This window comes from Piliocolobus tephrosceles, chromosome 16 (genome assembly GCF_002776525.5).
Source record: "Piliocolobus tephrosceles isolate RC106 chromosome 16, ASM277652v3, whole genome shotgun sequence".
NCBI classification, from domain to species: domain Eukaryota; kingdom Metazoa; phylum Chordata; class Mammalia; order Primates; family Cercopithecidae; genus Piliocolobus; species Piliocolobus tephrosceles.
The window spans coordinates 3614355-3633436 of NC_045449.1; the positions used below are offsets into that span (position 1 = coordinate 3614355).

At 46.2% G+C, this 19082-nt stretch overlaps 1 protein-coding gene across 2 annotated transcripts in view; it reads right to left on the reverse strand.

Annotated features, from left to right (window-relative positions):
- Positions 1-16370, reverse strand: part of NCBP3 (nuclear cap binding subunit 3) — a 37315-nt gene extending 20945 nt beyond the window's left edge. For both annotated transcript variants that reach the window (XM_023184589.1, XM_023184590.2), the window contains exons 1-3: positions 16166-16370; positions 13169-13234; positions 9691-9796 (exon numbers count right to left, since the gene is read on the reverse strand). In XM_023184589.1, the coding sequence (XP_023040357.1) occupies positions 9691-9796; positions 13169-13234; positions 16166-16348 (355 nt within the window). In that variant the 5' untranslated portion in view covers positions 16349-16370. The remainder of the gene's footprint in view (positions 1-9690; positions 9797-13168; positions 13235-16165) is intronic.
- Between the last annotated feature and the right edge of the window lie 2712 nt (positions 16371-19082).

Here is a 19082-nt window from a genome sequence, read left to right on the forward strand (position 1 = left end):
GTCTCACAAAAAAAAAAACAAAAAACAACGTAATTCTGCACATGCCCTACAGATCTAGGAACTCTATTCCTCAGTATTGACCCTAAATAAAAACATACATGTGGGCTCACAAAGCAGTTCACATGAAGATGTTTGCTAAGGCACTACTTCTAATAACCCAGTAGTTACCAGGGTATAAATTATGCTTTATCCACATTATACAATATTATGTGGTAAAAAAATGAGATAATTATATACCACAGAAAGATTCTAAGATGCATCACTGAGTGAAAAAACAACCTGTAAAAAATTACACGCAAGGCGATGACATTAAACAATACCATACATTTACTAACGGTACATATTTATGTACACAGACACCTAGGAAAGGCCAATATGAGTCACACTGATAACCGTTGTTACTTCTGAGGAGGCAGAAAGGTTGAAAGCTATGGTCAAAAAGAAACTTAGCTTTATCGGGGCTGCATTTTTTTTTTTTTTTTTGAGACGGAGTCTCGCTCTGTCGCCAGGCTGGAGTGCAATGGCACAATCTCGGCTCACTGCAACCTCTGCCTTCTGGGTTCGAGCGATTCTCCTGCCTCAGGCTCCCCAGTAGCTGGAACTACAGGTGCACATCACCACATGTGGCTAATTTTGTATTTTTTAGAGATGGGGTTTCACCATGTTGGTCAGCATGGTCTCCAACCCTTGCCCTCGTGATCCACCCATCCCAGCCTCCCAAAGTGCTGGGATTACAGGTGTGAGCCACCGTGCCCAGCCAATTGTGTACTTTTTTTACTACTTTTTTTCTTTCTTTTTTTTTTTTTGAGATGTAGTTTCACACTTGTTGCCCAGACTGGAGTGCAATGGCGCGATCTGGGCTCACCACAACCTCTGCCTCCTGGGTTCAAGCTATTCTCCTGTCTAAGCCTCCCGAGTAGCTGGGATTACAGACATGCACCACCACACCAGGCTAATTTTGTATTTTTAGTAGAGACAGGGTTTCTCCATGTTGGTCAGGCTTGTTTCAAACTCCCGACCTCAGGTGATCCGCCCGCCTCCGCCTCCCAAAGTGCTGCTATTACAGGCATAAGCCACTGCGCCTAGCTTTTTTTTACTACATATTTTAAGTGCATTATCTCCTGTAATCTTAATTGCAAAACATGTAAATACATCAATAAAAAACAAACTTAAGGTCAGGCGCAGTGGCTCAGGCCTGTAATCCCAGCATTTTGGGAGGCTGAGGCGGGCAGATCATGAGGTCAGGAGATCGAGAACATCCTGGCCAACATGGTGAAACCCTGTCTCCACTAAAAAATACAAAAATTAGCCGGACATGGTGGCACACGCCTGTAGTCCCAGCTACTTGGGAGGCTGAGGCAGGAGAATCACTTGAACCCAGGAGGCGGGGGCTGCAGTGAGCTGAGATCACGCCATTGCACTCCACCTGGGCAACGGAGCAAGACTCCTTCTCAAAAAAAAAAAAAAAAGGCCAGGCGCGGTGGCTCATACCTATAATCCCAGCACTTTGGGAGGCCGAGACGGACGGATGCCGAGGTCAGGAGATCGAGACCATCCTGGCTAACATGGTGAAACTCTGTCTCTACTAAAAATACAGAAAATTTGCCGGGCATGGTGGCGGGCGTCTGTAGTCCCAGCAACTCTGGAGGCTGAGGCAGGAGAATGGCGTGAACCCGGGAGGCAGAGCTTGTAATAAGCCGAGATCGGGCCACTGTACTCCAGCCTAGGCGACAGAGCGAGACTCCATCTCAAAAAAATAATAATAAAATAAAATTTAAAAAAGAATTTAATGTCCACTACTCCCAAGCATGTTTTTACATGCTAGTAACAAAATTAAAAAATTTTTTCTCCCATCCTTCTTCTGCAGATATATGCTATTACTTCTATTTAAAACAAAAAAATTTTACAAATAAAAAAGTGTGTTTAACAATTTTAAACACATAATAATTTTAAATCTCAAAGAGTTAAGAGATGCATTTAACAGGAGCCCATGTGAGTGTGGCCAGAGTAACTCAGTTGAGTACTTTCCTGACAGCCCAGATTTAAAAAGATAAAGATACCGTGAAGATTTATGAATCCAAGTGGGCATTGTGGCTCATGCTTATAATTCCAGCACTTTGGGAGGCTGAGGTGGGAGGACTGCTTGAGCCCAGGACTTCGAGAGGCCAGCCTGGGTAACACAGGGAGACCCTATCTCTACCAAAAATTTTAAAAATTAGCTGAGTGTGGTGGTGTACAGCTACAGTCCCAGGTACTCAGGAGGCTGAGGTGGGACTGCTTGAGCCCAGGAGGTTGAGGCTGCAATGAGCCATGATCGCACAACCGCACTCCAGCCTGGGCAACAGAGTAAGACCTTTTCCAGAAGAAAAAAACTACCATGCTCGGCTAATTTTTTTATTTTTTGCAGAGATGGGGTTTCACCATGTTGCCCAGGCTGGTCTTGAATTCCTGACCTCCAGTGATCCGTCTGTCTCGGTCTTCCAAAGTGTGGGATCACAGGTGTGCACCACTGCACACAGCGCCTGCCTCTCTTTTTTTTTTCTTTGTATCTTTACCTGCTTCTTTTGAACAGGATTATCCATTGCTCAAGTTTTGATGTGTATGACTTTCTCTAAATTAAAATAGACATGTGAGGCTGGGTGCAGTGGCTCGTGCCCATAATCCTGGCACCTTGGGAGGCCGAGATGAGAGGACTGCTTGAACCCAAGAGTTTGAGACCAGCCTGGGCAACATAGTGAGACTTTCTCTATTTAAAAAAAAAAACAAAAAAAGACATCTGAGGCCAGAAATTTTGTTCCTTACACTCTTTCCTGTTTGCTTTTAAGGTATTTCTTCACCTGCAGGTTTCTTTAATGTTGCAATGTTATGATGCCCTTGGCAATTATTTTTGTCATTTTTTGGTCTTTGTTTTCTATGCTAGTCTCACTTAAAATTAATTTTTTTTTGTCAGATCAACAAGTCTCCCTAATGTTTTCTCCCTAATCCTCGGTCTGTTTCCTCTATCATCACGAGGGGCTCTCCTTGCTTTCTGCTACCTTCTAGGAAATCATCTCTTTACTTCCCTTAGGCTCTTTCTGTTCCAAAGTCATGGCTTTTAATTCCAAGAACCGAGAAGGCCCTTGGACTCAATAAATCTTATCCACAGGTAGGCCTCTGTTCACTACTGCACTGCCAGTCACTAATAAGGATTTCCTGGGGTTCCCTGGAAAAGAGAAGGTAGCGAATTTCAGGTGAGCACAACTTGCCAAAGCACACATGTAGGAGAGAGACAGATTACAATGAGAATGGCACGATCTGAACGACTAATGCCAGGCTATATAGTAACATGGAAATGCTGACCATGGACTGTCCAGGGAACGAAAAAAAGCAACGTGACTATAAAGGAGAAAAACAGAAGTTCACACTCATAAGAGATTAGAAGGACACTCACAGAACACTGACAATGACTGGGTTTGGATGGTAGACTGTGAGCAACTTTTCTTCCTGTTCTATGTTCCAAATTTTCTTTGGTGAGCATGAACTGTTTGTAAAAGAGCTAATGAAGAAAAGATTAGAATCCAGAGTGAACAGGCTCATCCAAAATGCTGACAGCAGGCTGGGCACGGTGGCTCATGCCTGTAATCCCAACACTTTGGAAGGTCAAGGTGGGCAGATCACCTGAGGTCAGGAGTTCAAGACCAGACTGACCAACATGGAGAAACCTCGTCTCTACTAAAATACAAAATTAACCAGGCATTGTGGCTCATGCCTGTCATCCCAGCTACTCGGGAGGCTGAGGCAGGAGAACTGCTTGAACCCGGGAGGCAGAGGTTGCGGTGAGCCTATCACGCCATTGCACTCCAGCCTGGGCAACAAGAGCGAAATTCTGTCTTAAAAAAAAAAAAAAAAAAAAAAAAAAAAAATGCTGACAGCTTTCTTTTTGTAAGTGTTTATAGCAAAATCTGCTTTGGGAAGATGATGCAAAAAAAAAAACAAAGGCAGAACCGTTGACCTATTTTGCTATTCTACTAACAACTATCATTAACGAACAGTCACAACTCAAGTTAGGTGACAAGAGCATAAGAATTTAGATTTAACTCTTCTAGCCTAGAATATATCCCAAGTACTAACTCACACACACAGCTATGATTTCAGAATTAGGTAGTAATCTCTAAAAAGTAGCAGGGAAGTACCTTAAAACTGTAAGAAGGATTAATCCTGTGCAGGTTTTTACCAAAATAAAAAAAAAAAAAAAAAAAAAAAGGAAAAATTCCCAAATCTCAGATTGAAAAGCTCACTGTCAGTCTCTGAAATTTTTTTTTTTTTTTAAAAAGCTTATTAGAATCTATGATCCCTTAAAAAACCAAGTCTTAAGCCAGGTGCGGTAGCTCACACCTGTAATCCCAGTACTTTGGGAGGCTGAGGCGGGAGGATCACTTGAATCCAGAAGTTCAAGACCACCCTGGGCAACACAGTGAGATCCCACCTCTAAAAAATAAATAAATAAATAACCAGATCTTTCCCACAGGAAATGACAGCAGTACTGTAAGGAGCAAGCTCCAAGCCTGTGGATGAAACAAAAAAAGGCACACTAACCTCATTTCTTTTTTGATAGGATTACCAGGTCAAGAAATTCAGAGAATACATAGATGGGGCTCTATTTCCAGTTCATTAAGGCATGTAATCCATTTCCTCATGATGGTAAAATGAACCGTGGGCCTGATGGTAATAGAATAAGACTTATGACATTGGAAGACACTGTCCACCCTTCAACCACTGGATGCAGAAACAGAAGCCATGTGTACACAATGGAGAGCAGGAAGCTGAGGAGTAGAGCTAGGAGCTGAAAGGTAGAGTTACGATGAAAATTCAAGGCCGGGCGCGGTGGCTCAAGCCTGTAATCCCAGCACTTTGGGAGGCCGAGACGGGTGGATCACGAGGTCAGGAGATCGAGACCATCCTGGCTAACACGGTGAAACCCCGTCTCTACTAAAAAAATACAAAAAACTAGCCGGGCGATTTGCGGGCGCCTGTAGTCCCAGCTACTCGGGAGGCTGAGGCAGGAGAATGGCTGAGGCAGGAGAATGGCCTAAACCTAGGAGGCGGAGCTTGCAGTGAGCTGAGATCCGGCCACTGCACTCCAGCCTGGGCGGCAGAGCGAGACTCCGTCTCAAAAAAAAAAAAAAAAAATTCACTCAACAGACTGAAAGCAGAGGTTTGAAATCAACAGGATGTAATTTAATAGGAATACATTTAAAAGTAATTTTTTTAAAAAAGTGCCTCAAGTACATGATGAGAAAGCCTGCTCTGATGGGCACAATTCCTGGGGAAAAGACCTAAGTGCTTTGGCTGCGTACAGGGTGAGTGCAACACTGAAATGGCGGAGACAGAGACAATGGTGAGTGACAGTCCTGCCATTCTCTCTGTGAATCCAACCATAACTGGAACCTGTATCTCGCCTCAGGAAGAACAACAGAAACTGCAAAGTGTTTAGAAAAGGCAGACCAGAAAGTCACGACACATGAAGCAAAGTTGAGTGAACGGGCAGCAAGCCTGTGCCTCCGCCACCCGAAGGACTACTGGATGAAAGGACTTCACAGTCACACAGTAACTAATAGACAGAAATTACTAGAAGGCAATGCTCAACACAAGTAAGTATCCAAAAATAAAGTCGTCTGCCTCATAAATAGTTCTCACGTCATCACTTAAGAAACATTCAGGCAGAGGCCAAAAGACCATTAGGAAGTTTGCCAAAAGGCCTGCAGGGCAGGGCAGAAGATTAACCTAGATGACCTCCGACATCTCTTCCAACCATGAAAGCCTGAATACTGGGCATAAAGAGACCAAAGCTGTTTGACACTGAATCATTCAAACCTAGCAAGTCACTCTTGATGCAGAAAAGTCCAGTGTACACATCCCAAACTGTTTGAATGCTGGCAGAGCAGTCAGGAACACAGGTTTCAGTCCGATCAGCCTCTGAACCTCAGCCCTGCTACTTACTTAGCTGTGGGACTACAAGCAAGTTTCCCAACCTCTTAGCATCCTAATTTTCTCCTCAGTGAAATGGAAATAACAAACACCTTCTCCTCACAGGGCTGTTGAAAGGGTAAGTTAATCACATAGCAGAGTGACTGGCACATAGTAAGCACTTAACAAATGTTATCTTTTATTGTTGTTGGTATTAATAACAAATAACTTGAACTTGACACCTAGTGTGGATGCAGGAGTCAACATACTTATTCCCATTTCCTCACTCTCCCAAGAAGCCAGGTCACTTCCGTGACGGCTGGGAAGATGGAGAACACCAGATGATGAGAACTAACATTAACTGGGCACCTGCTGTGTGTCAAGCGCCACTCTACGAACTGGAACATTTTGTTACAGTCCCCAGCAGCCCTATAAGAATTCCTCTCATTGGCCAGGTGCGGTGGCTCACGCCTGTAATCCAGCACTTTGGGAGGCTGGGGCGGGTGAATCACGAGGTCAGGAGTTCAAGACCTGCCTGGTCAATGTGGTGAAATCCCATCTCTACTAAAAATATAAAAATTGGCTGGCTGTGGTGGCAGGCGCCTATAATCCCAGCTACTGAGGAAGCTGAGGCAGGAGAATCATTTGAACCCAGGAGGCGGAGGTTGCAGTGAGCCGAGATTATACCGCTGCGTTCCAGTCTGGGCGACAGAGCGAGACTCCTTCTCAAACAAACAAACAAACAAACAACAACTACCTGAGAAGATACAAAAAGAATAACTATTGGCCGGGTGCGATGGCTCACACCTGTAATCCCAGCACTTTGGGAGGCCAGGGCAAGTGGATCACAAGGTCAGGAGTTCAAGACCAGCCTGGCCAAGATGGTGAAACCCCGTCTCCACTAAAACTACAAAAATTAGCTGGGCACGGTGCTAGGTGCCTGTAATCCTAGCTACTCAGGAGGCTGAAATAGGAGAATTGCTTGAACCTGGGTGGCAGAGGTTGCAGTGAGCCGAGATCGCGCCATCGCACTCCAGCCTGGGCGACAGAAAGAGGGGGGAAAAAAAAGGCTGGGCGCGGTGGCTCACACCTGTAATCCCAACACTTTGGGAGGCCAAGGTGGGTGGATCATGAGGTCAGGAGATTGAGACCATCCTGGCTAACACGGTGAAACCCTGTCTCTACTAAAAAATACAAAAAATTAGCTGGTGTGGTGGTACGCACCTGTAGTCCCAGCTACTCGTGAGGCTGGGGCAGGAGAATCGCTTGAACCCAGGAGGCGGAGCTTGCAGTGAGCTGAGATCGCACCACTGCACTCCAGCTTGGGCGACAGAGCAAGACTCTGTCTCAAAAAAAAAAAAAAAAAAAAAAGAAAAGAAAAGAAAACCAGTAACTATCCCTGGGACCTATCCAACCCCAACTAATGTAAAGTGGTCTGAGATGGGCAGCAGGGTTCCCCAGGGCTCAGGAACACTATCCTAGGCCATGCTGCCTCCTGGACAAAGAATCGATTGAAATAAGCAAGCTTCCCCAGCTGACATCCCACGGCCGGCCTTACTGCCTGTTTTAGGAGTATTTTTAGAACTGTGAGATTGGAGTTGTATTTAAAAAAAACTTTTTTTATATTAAAAATTAACCCCAAAAGTGATCCTATTAAGGTAAGTATCATATTTCCATTTTACAGACAAGGAGACTGAAACTAACAAGGCTCAAGAACTTGTCCTCAGTCACAAAGGAACTGAGACTAGATTCTAGGAGGCTTTCGCACCCTAAAGAGCTCCAACAAAAGTGAGAAAGAATTTCAAGTGGGTGAGCAGAGATGCTCCATGGGGGAAGTGACACCTGACCAGAGATAAAGCACGGGACAAGGAAGGGCAAATGTGCGGAGTGAAAGGCCTGAGCCACATCAGAGGCAAGGTGCCTCAAGGAATGCTCTCAGGACCAGAAGTCGACAGGTGTGATAAAGCTATGATGCTATGATGCCCTCGAGGTAAAGTTGTCAGAGAGACTCACAGGGACGCTCGCGGCCGGATGTACAGGCACATGAATGTCAAGCCTCACCACTGTCCCTGGCCTCCACGGGACTTCTCCTCCAACAGAAACCCCCGCCCACGAGGGAAGCAAGGTCGTGTTTCTGACTTGAACTGGTCATGCAGGATAAAGAGTGAAGCAGCTTCCAGAGTTCAGCTCTGCACCCACACTGCTGCGCCCATTAGGACGGACTGAGGAGGGACACAATTTCAGTTGATAGCACCATATCCTACATTACACAGCAACAGAGCAAAGGAGTTAAAAGCGAGGCTTTAGAGTCAAAGAAACTGGGTGTGAATCCTGACTCCACCTTTACTAGCTACATGACCCTGGGCAATTTATTAAACTTCTTTGAGGCTGCTTCCTCCTTTATAAAATAGGGATAAAAATATATTCCTCATAGAGTTGTTGTGAGCAACAAGAAAGAAAGAAATATGTAATGTGCTTAACAGAGTCTGGTAAAAAAGCAAGTTCACGACACGTAGCAGCTATTCTTTCATTCATTCAATGTATTTGCAGAGCTTTTGCTTTTATCAACCAAACAAGGCTAGAGAAGCTCATACAATACAGCATAGGCCTTTAACATGCCTTCAGAAGGCTGCCTACTAAACCCTTTATGAACACCCAACTTTGCAAATACCACAGAGGGAAGACTTCTGCATTCATGGATTTATATTAGAGTAGAATAATACACAAAAACATAAACTCACTAAAAAAGTAGTAATTTTTCCTTTTCTTTATAAATTGCTTTAGAAAACTGTGGCAGATTACTATATATGATAATTGGGGGTGAGTTCTAGGGAGCAAAATATCCCAACAAAACACAAAGATCAAATCAAATCACAAGTCCAACGGTAAGGACAGGCTTAAAACTCAGGGCAGGATTAGTTTAGCTTTCTCTGACAACAGGATGTTATTGAGTGGTTTATATATGTCAGATATTCAGACTATCAACAGATTCAGAATTTTTTTTTTTTTTTAAGACAGAGTCTTGCTCTGTTGCCCAGGCTGGAGTGCAGTGGCGCAATCTCGGATCACTGCAATCTCTGGCTCCCGGGTTCAAGCGATTCTTGCGCCTCAGCCTCCCAAGTAGCTGGGATTACAAGTGCCTGCCACCACGCCCGGCTAATTTTTGTTTATTTTTAGTAGAGACGGGGCTTCACCATGTTGGCCAGGTTGGTCTCAAACTCCTGACCTCAAGAGATCCGCCTGCCTTGGCCTCCCAAAGTGTTGGGATTACAGGCATGAGACACCACGCCTGGCCAACAGATTCAGATTATCGATAAAAGTGTTAATGGCTTTTCCCCACCAATCTCAAAATTGTTCTAACTCCCCTAAAAGAAGGTCTCACTGTGATACACTTTCACTATATTTAAATGCAAACAAAAGTTAACACTTCGACGATCAAAGCAGAAAATGAGTAAGGGTCCTTAGAAGCAAAGGTTCAAATCTCAGCTCTGCCACTAACTGGTAACTTTTCCTGGGCCCCCTCAGAAAAGACAATCTCTTTATTCCCCAGCTCTAACATCTGAGCCAGCTGACAGCGTCTGAACTTTAAACAGGTGACCTCAGAAATGGAGACTTCACAGGTCCCTTCTCACAGGAGTGTTTGGACAAGTGGACATGCAAGGCAAGGCAGAAGCATGAGGCGATGGCAGGGAAAAGTCGCTCTCTGGGAATATGTGGACAAATTTCCCCCAAAACACCCTGTACCTTTCTTCATCATGTCTCGGTCCAAGGCTACATTTCTTTGGGCAAGATTTACTTCCGATCGAAAATGAAAGCGCTTGGCTCGCTGCTCTTTCTTTTCAATTGCTTCCTAGAAAGTACAGAAAAAGTGAAAGTAGTAAAATATGGAGAAGGCAAATTAAATCACAAATGCATCATGATGCGTCAGTGACAAATCTGAAATAAACAAGAAGAAATAAGCAACACCACACCTTGAAAAACTGTTGCAGAGACCTGGACAGTCGCACTCAATGACTGGGAGGGAGTATGTTAATATTGCTGCAATTTGCAAGCATCTCCAACCTAATACAGCCTGTCACTGTGCCTGGGACATAGCAGGAACTCAGTAAGCATCTGCTGACTGAATGAATAGTCCTTTACAGTTTATGAAGCTATATGACACTTCATTTGTTATTATCAATGATGCCAACAAATTACAACTAAACAATGTCAACATCCCCGTTTTCCAGGGGCAGAAATGGAGGCACAAAAAAGCAAAAAGGTTTGCTGGAGATACTTCAGCTAGTAAGCGAGCAGATCTGATTCCATCGCTATTTCTAGGAGCCCACCTACAACCATTTCACATTGTCTGCGGGCAACGGCAGTCACACCTGTCACACTCTTCCACATCTTATCTGCCTGAGCAGTCCACTCCCTAGAGCTAGTCTGTTTAAAAACAACACTGGGCGCGGTGGCTCAAGCCTGTAATCCCAGCACTTTGGGAGGCCGAGACGGGCGGATCACGAGGTCAGGAGATGGAGACCATCCTGGCCAACACGGTGAAACCCCGTCTCTACTAAAAAAAAAATACAAAAACCTAGCCAGGCGAGGTGGCGGGCGCCTGTAGTCCCAGCTACTCGGGAGGCTGAGGCAGGAGAATGGCGTAAACCCGGGAGGCGGAGCTTGCAGTGAGCTGAGATCCGGCCACTGCACTCCAGCCTGGGGGACAGAGCGAGACTCCATCTCAAAAAATAAAAAATAAAAAATAAAAATAAAAACAACACTGAAGCAGAGAAACTCTCTCTCCTCTTCCACCCTTGTGGCCATGGAATCACCAGTTTTCATCTTTAAGTGGTAAGAACCATTGACACTTCACTGAAAAAATAATCAGCTTTGTAAGTTTCTTCTAAGAGCTAAAATAAACCCAGGTCCAAAGGTGGGTCTCTGATGGCGCTTAGGAACCCTTCCCTAACTGGTTTTGTTTGTTTGATTTTTGTTTTTGAGACGGAGTCTCACTCTGTCGCCAGGCTAGAATGCAGTGGCGCGATCTCGGCTCACTGCAACCTCCACCTCCCGGGTTCAAGAGATTCTCCTGCCTCAGCCTCCTGAGTAGCTGTGACTACAGGCGCCCGCCACCACACCCAGCTAATTTTTGTATTTTTAGTAGAGACAGCGTTTCGCCATGTTGGCCAGGATAGTCTCGATCTCTTGACCTCATGATCTGCCTGCCTCAGCCTCCCAAAGTGTTGGGATAACAGATGTGAGCCATGGTGCCCAGGCCCCTTCATTAATTGTATACTGACTTTACCACACTAATTGAAGGTCTGACTATACAGAGCTTGCGGGGATTGGTAAAATTGTAACACTTCCGTTATTTCCCAATAGGTATGCTCATTTTCTTCACTGCAGTCTTCCCAGTACAACCAACCATTTACCTGCCCTTAGAAACAAAGTGCTAACGCTGAGACTACTACCCTTTTCCCATACACCTGTTTCATATAATGGCAAACGGTGTAAGATTAAGAATAGTTTACTTTTTAAATTACAGTAAGAAAATATTTTCACTTTATTCTCTTTTCTTGTCTAAAATTCTCTTTCTTGTTTTTTGTTTTTGTTTTGTTTTTGGCCTTTAAGTAATTGGAAACACACAGAGACACAAATAAACCATAAAAAGGTTAGCTGGGCATGATGGCATCCACCTGTAGTCCCAACTACCTGGGAGGCTGAGGCAGAAGGATCAATTGAATCCAGGTGGCAGAGATTGCAGTAAGCCAAGATCGCACCCCTGAACTCCAGCCTGGGTGAGAGAGTGAGACTCTGCCTCAAAACAAAACAAAACAAAACAAAACAAAAACAAAAACAAACAAATAGCAAAAAAACAAAAAACAAAAAAAGCATTATAAAAAGGTAGGCATGAAATATATTTTTATTTTTGCTTTTATGTATTCAATACAGCAATATATATTACCAGAAATGTAATACAAAATTCTGTTCCAAACTTAATGTTACACATTAAAATCAGAAAAAAGGTCTAAAACAGAACATCACTGATTAAAGCAACTTACATGTATTGACTACATATAAGGAAAATAATAGGCTTGACTCTATGAGGTGTCACAATGAAGGTGGTAATCTGGTAATAGCAATCATTAGATACAAGGCAATAGTCTTAAGCACTGAGAATAATTCACCTGACTTGGGCTTCAGACTTTAGACAGCCAGGCAACCAGGAAGTCCTCTTTGTCTGGGTCTACAGCTAATGAGGAATAAAGACTGTTAAGGGCCTACTATGCTGGGCGCGGTGGCTCACGCCTGGAATCCCAGCACTTCAGGAGGCTGAGGCAGGTGGATCACCTGAAGTCAGGAATTCGAGACCAGCCTGACCAATATAGTGAAACCCCATCTCTACTAAAATTACAAAAATTAGCCAGGCATGGTGGTGTGCTCCTGTAGTCCCATCGACTCAGGAGGCTGAGGCAGGAGAATCGCTGGAACCCAAGAGGTGGAGGTTGCAGTGAGCCTAGATCGTACCACTGTACTCCAGCCTGGGCAACAGAGCGAGACTCCATCTAAAAAAAAAAGAAAAAGAAAAAAAAGCGGGGGTGCCTACTATGTGCCAGGCACTTTTCATATTTTGTTTCAAGTGGAAACAGTACATATTTTTTTTAGAAATGGACATACCATTTAAAAAAGCATTCCCAGTCCTGGACATTTTCTTAGAAATGGTTTAACACAGTTATCTAGGTAGAGTGATTTTATCTTTTCATGGCTGTAAGAACACACAAATGCTGCCTGCACCGTTTCAGGATGCATGAAGACATGGTTGTATAACACAAAATTTTTTTTTGTTGTCCATGCTGGAATGCAGTCGCACGATTTCATTGCAGCCTCAACCTGGCAGGCTCAAGCAATCCTCCCACCTCAGCCTCCCGAGCTAACTACAGACCTGCACTACCACACCCAGCTAATTTCTGTTATCTTTTGTAGAGATGGGTCTCACTATGTTGCCCAGGCTGGTCTCGAACTCCTGGCCTTAAATGACCTACTTGCTGGGCCTCTCAAAGTGCTAGGATTACAGGCATGAGCCAGTGTGCCCGGGAAATAACATTATTTTTTTTTTAGAAAGAAAATTTAAATCCAGCAACAAAAGAAAAGAGGAAATATTTACTGTTAAGTCCTAGGGATCAAGTTCATTAAGTTCACTTGCTTATCAAGCGAATAAATAAATCATAGCCTGTCTTACCTTGGAGGTGACATCAATTCCAGTGATGAAGCTGCCAGCCTTGTTTTCGTATCTTCTGCTCGTGTCCTAACACAAAGGAGAGGGGTGAGAAATTCAGACAGCAATTGAGGAAAACTCTATGATAAAAGTCGGGCTGACAGCTGGTTCTTCTTTTTTATTTTTTATTTTCATTTTTATTTTTTTGTGACAGTGTCTCGCTCTGTTGACCAGGCTGGAGTGCAGTAGAATGATCACAGCTCACTGCAGCCTCGACTCCCCAGGCTCAAGCCATCCTCCCACCTCAGCTTCCCCAGTAGCTGGGCCCTCAGGCATATGTCACCACGCCCAGCTAATTTTTTTTTATTTTTGTAGAGACAGGGTCTCCCTATGTTGCCCAGGCTGGTCTCCAACTCCTGGGCTAAAGCAGTCCTCCTGCCTCAGTCTCCCAAAGTGTTAGGATTACATGCACAAGTCACCACACAGAGTCTGGTTCTTTTTGTTTATCTGTTTGTGTTTTGAGATGGAGTTTTGCTCTATCACCTAGGCTGGAGTGCAGTGGTGCAAACTCGGCTCACTGCAACCGCTACCTCCCGGGTTCAAGTGATTCTCCTGTCTCAGCCTCCTGAGTAGCTAGGATTACAGGCATGTGCCACCAGGGCCAGCTAATTTTTGTATTTTTAGTAGAGACGAGGTTTCACCATGTTGGCCGGCTGGTCTCAAACTCCTGACCTCAGGTGATCCGTCTGTCTCAGTCTGCCAAAGTGCTGGGATTACAGGCATGAGCCACCGCACCTGGCCAGTCTGGTTCTTTTTGAAGAGTCATTCTTTTCAAAACCCTTCCCCACCCCTGACAACCTTTTATTAAGAAGCCCCATCCCAGTGATTCCATGGTATCAATCAACCACTCCAATAAGAAGAGCAGAGCCTGTCCAAAACCTGAAGTGATTCCATCCACTGAAAGTATCCATGTAAAGAAAAATCTAAAGGCTTTTGTGGAAAATGTCAAAAGATGAAGCACAGTCACTTAGCTCCGCGACCTAATCTGAACAAATTCCCCATGCCCAGCCACCAGGTGGAGCACAACCCTCCACCTCAATGCAGAAGGTCCAGCCTCACCTAGAATTCCTAGGGCAAATACAGCACAGTGCAATGCAAAGGGGATGGGATTTGGAAACCAAGCGAGGACTGAAGCCTCAGCTCTGACGGTCACTAATTACAGGACACTGTATAGTTTCCTTGACCTCTCTGGGTCCCAGTTTCCTGCGTGGTATCTACCTGCCTTCCTGACCTCTTTTACTGCCCTTCCATTAGTGCTACAGAACTTTGCAACAATCCTGGACCCATCCCAGATCCTCTGTGCTTGCTACTGCCCCTGCTGGGGGAACCCCTTTTCAGTCTTCACAAGGTTGGCTCCTTTTTGTCATTGAGAGTTTATATGGAGCATAAACTCCAGCAGGGAGGTTGATCTTGATCAAGCACCTAGGGCTGTGTCTTGGTACATAGTGGGGGATGCAATAAATACATGTTGGCCAGGCACGGTGGCTCATGCCTGTAATCCCAGCACTCTGGGAGGCAGAGGTGGGAGGATCACCTCAGGTCAGGAGTTCGAGACCAGCCTGGCCAACATAGAGAAACCCTGTCTCTACTAAAAATACAAGATTAGCCGGACATGGTGGCACATCCCCGTAATCTCAGCTACTTGGGAGGCTGAGGCAGGAGAATCACTCGAACCCAGGAGGTGGAGGTTGTGGTAAGCCGAGATCGCACCATTGGGCTCAGCTACTCAAGAGGCTGAGGTAGGAGAATCGCTCGAACCCAGGAGGCAGAGATTGCGGTGAGCTGAGATTGTGCCATTGCGCTCCAGCCTGGGTAACAAGAGCGAAACTCCGTCTCAAAACAAAACAAAAACCATGTTGAACTGAATGACTGAAAGGATGATAACACCTACTTCACAACTGCAGTGATACTTATTTATTTTGGTTTGGTTTTGTTTTTGAGATGGGGAGAGGGGAAAGGAGGGAACTCGAAGGGGTGTTGCTATATTACTGAGGCTGGTTTGGAACTTAGACTCCTGAATAGCTAGCACTAAAGGTGTGCACGGCCAGTACATTTAAGTGACACAATGTAGTGAATGGTAAATGCTAATATATTAGCTGTTGTTAATCATAATCAATAACGTTTGCCATCTCTAGCGATCATACCTTAACCTTTCTCCATAACTTCAGTCTAAATATGTTGACATGTGGTGAAAAGTAGTTCATATTAGGTTAGAAATTAAGAGGAGTCATCCAGGCCTCAAACCAGCTCTAAGAACTGGATATACAGCCACCAAGTCACAAGCAAAACACCTCACCATCCCCAGCGCGGTAAATGAGGGACCAACGGCGTCTACTGGCGTCTACTGATCGTTTGCTAGTTTGCTTTCACTAAGAGTGAGATGCTGGGGCCACGGTGTAGGTGCCAGTGGAGCTGCGGCGCGGGGGGTGGGGGTGGCGCAAGATGACCCTGAAGTCACGACAGAAACAGTGAGTTTCTGCTGCTGACAAGTGCAGCGCTCCCAAGAGAAAGAGCGAGTGCCATGTTTCACAGACACAAATTCCTCCAGGGCAAGACCCACAGGAGACCTGGTTGCTGGCGCCACCCAACAGCTCCTTCTGGGCTGCTCCCGGTTCTGTTCCCGCCCAGGGCTCCCCCTTTATCTCAGCTCTCCATACACTCCTCACTCACCCCTTCGCACAGCACGGCTCAGAGGGGGCAGCAGAGGGGGGTCAACTCTCTCCCAGCTCTCCGCCACCCCCTCCAGCCCCCTCAACACCCATTTCCGGCGCACCGGCGTCCTTTCTCCCGCTCCGCGTCCCTCCTCCAGCCCGGCGCCCCCGGCCCCAGGACGCTGGCTCCCTTCTCTCCCGCTCCCCTGACTTCCCCCGCTGGGGCTCCAGCCACCGCCCCTTCCGGCCCCCTCCGGCGCTGGGCACTAGCCCCGCGACCTCCTCCTTGCCCCCCGACCCCCGCCCGTACCGGGATCAGTTCCTTGAGCGAGCGCCGCACGGGCACGATTTCCAGCTCCCCCTCCTCCACCTCCATGGGCTCCGGCTCGCCACGGTCAACACCCGACTCCGCCTCAGGGGACGGGAGCCCCAGGTCTGGCCCCGCCGGGGCCTCCGCCTTCACCGACACCCGCAGGCCCCGTACGGCCGCCATAGCTGCCTGCCGGCCGCACCACCGAGAGCCCGCCCCTTACGGCTGCCGGCTAGAGCGCCGCTGCCACTGGCCACAGAGGAGCTGCCGCAGCTACCTAGAGCGTCGCCTGCTTCGGCCAGAAGGTCGCCCTCAGCGCTGCCGCCCCCTGGTGGCGGGAGGAACCCGGGCGGGCTGCGCAGGCGGGACCTGGGGAGGAGAAGGCGGGACTGAGCGGGAACGGGGGCGGGGCCTGCGGGAGCGACGGAGCTTGGAGGAGACCGGGGTAGTCAAGGGTTACAATGTAGCTACGCCTTGAGGCTAAAACTGTACTAAAAGCCAACTTTACTGAGCGATCAACATGGGCCAGACACTTTCAAGCGCTCGAACCCTTAGAACAACTCTATGAAGTAGATCCTATTATGACCCCCATTTCATATATGAGGAAACTGAGGTATAGAAATTGACCCGAGGTGACGCCATTTAAGGGATAAAAACTGGATCTGAGTCTTCCAGAGTTTACGATGAGCCTTGATATATCACCTCTGGGCAGTCTGTAGGTTCATGAAGTTACTTGCCGTGCCTGCCTTTGTCTCTTAAAAGTCTCCCCAAAATTGGCCCATGTTACATACACAAAATTTGAGACTCCAAGAGGGAGGGACCTGCCCAAAGGCCAGAACTTGGACACTGATTTCCTGACTCCTGAGGGTGCTATCCACTGCAGACCTGTGAGCGTAGTTTCCTGCGGATACTTCTAACGAGAGCCTGGTGGGGGAGAGGGGTTGTCTAGGCGTCCCGAGGTGTCACTGATCAGCTGTTAGGTTCTGAGTCCTGATTTCTTTCTTTTCTTTTCTTTTTTCTCTTTTCTTTTCTTTTCTTTCTTTCTTCCTTCCTTCCTTTTTTCTTCCTTCCTTCTTTCTTTTCTTCATTTCTCTTTTTCTTCCTCCCTCTCCTTCCTTCCTTCCCTCCCTCCCTCCTTCCTTTCTTTCTTTCTTTCTTTCTCTCTCTCTCTCTCTTTCTTTCTTTCTTTCTTTCTTTCCTTCTCTTTCTTCTTTTTTGTAGAGACAGACTTTCACCATGTTAGCTAAGCTGGTCTCAAACTCCTAACCTCAAGCCATCCACCTGCCTCAGCCTCCCAAAGTCCTGGGATTACAGGCATGAGCCACCATGCCTGGCCTGAGTCCTGATTTTGCATCTTCCTCCCTGGGTAGCCTTGGACAGGTTTTTGGGTCTGTTTTTGCATCTGAGGAGGGCATGGGTGAAACCCTACAGTCTCTGAGGCCCTACCAGCACTGACCATGGAGGAGCAAATAATGATAAACCAAGGAAGAGCATGGTCAGCATCGGACATACCTGGGTTTCGAGCTGGCTGGCCCTGCCCCATCCACCATATGTGACCTTAGGCAAGCTGCTTAGCACTTTGGAGTCTCAGTTCCTTCATCAGTAAAATGGACCATTACCTACCTCCAAAGGAGGTTGTGAGGATTAAATGTGATAATTTATATGTAGATACAGGGTCCAACAGAAGGGGTGGTTTTTCTTAATTTTGGGCTACATCATAGTTTTTCTTAAATTTGGGCTAAATCTTAGGATAAACACAAGACACAGCTCTTTAGAGGACTAGTTTTATCTGATGAATGGGACACAAAGTAGTTTTAAAAATCGGGTTGAGGCTGGGCATGGTGGCTCATGCCCGTAATCCCAACACTTTGGGAGGCCAAGGTGGGCAGATAACAAGGTCAGGAGATTGAGACTATCCTGGCTAACATGGTGAAACCCCATCTCTACTAAAAAAAAAAAAAAAAAAAAAAAAATAGCTGGGCGTGGTGGCATGCACTACCCAGGAGGCTGAGGCAGGAGAATCACTTGAACCCAGGAGGCGGAGGTTGCAGTGAGCTGACATCATGCCACTGCACTCCAGCCTGGGCGACAGAGCAAGACTCTATCTCCAAAATAAATTGGGTTGAATGCATACATAGAATGCATGCGGCTGTGTGTGTGTGTGTGTGTGTGTGTGTAATTTTGAGCAAAATGTGTAGTTGGGGTGGCCAGCTATAGGTGACAGTCACAGCTCCCACCATTACTAGGTCTGTGGGGTTATGGGATGGGAGAGGAAGGCTGGGCAGGCCCTTCTCCCTGCTGGGGAGGAGCCTCGTTGCTTGAGGACTCAATTCAGTGAGCATTCAGTGCTGCAGTTTGGTGCCATTCAGAAGAGCCCCAGCGCCCTGGCACACCGGCTGGCAGGTACATGATGAGTCCAGGACAAGCCGGGACATTGGGCAATCTTCAAGGCTCCTAGCACTTGTCAGGAAAGCCCTCTGTGCCTTGCTCTTTGTGGTCACCTTACTCACCGTCTCCCACCCCCTTTCCTGTTCGCAGTGCAGCCCTGCTGAGTTGGAGCCACAGAGAATTTAGGAAGGTGGTAAAGGCTAATTTTCAAAAAGTTAAAAAACGTGACTCTCAAACAGATTCAAATGAACACATGTCAAAGCTGTTATCCAGTCATTAGTAAACGGGGAAACCGGTAGAAACGTTAAGAATAGTTTGAAGAGGAACCTGAATGAATATGTAATTGGTCAGTCAAAGGAATGCTGTGATGAATTCGACAAGGCAAGTTAATGTCCTATAAGGCAAGAAACTAGAATCTCCAGGATTCCCTTTACCACCAGACAGAAAACATTTGCATTACTACTGGACAGGAATTATTTACTCGTTATGAATTTTCTTTTTTTTTTTTTCGAGACAGAGTCTCGCTCTG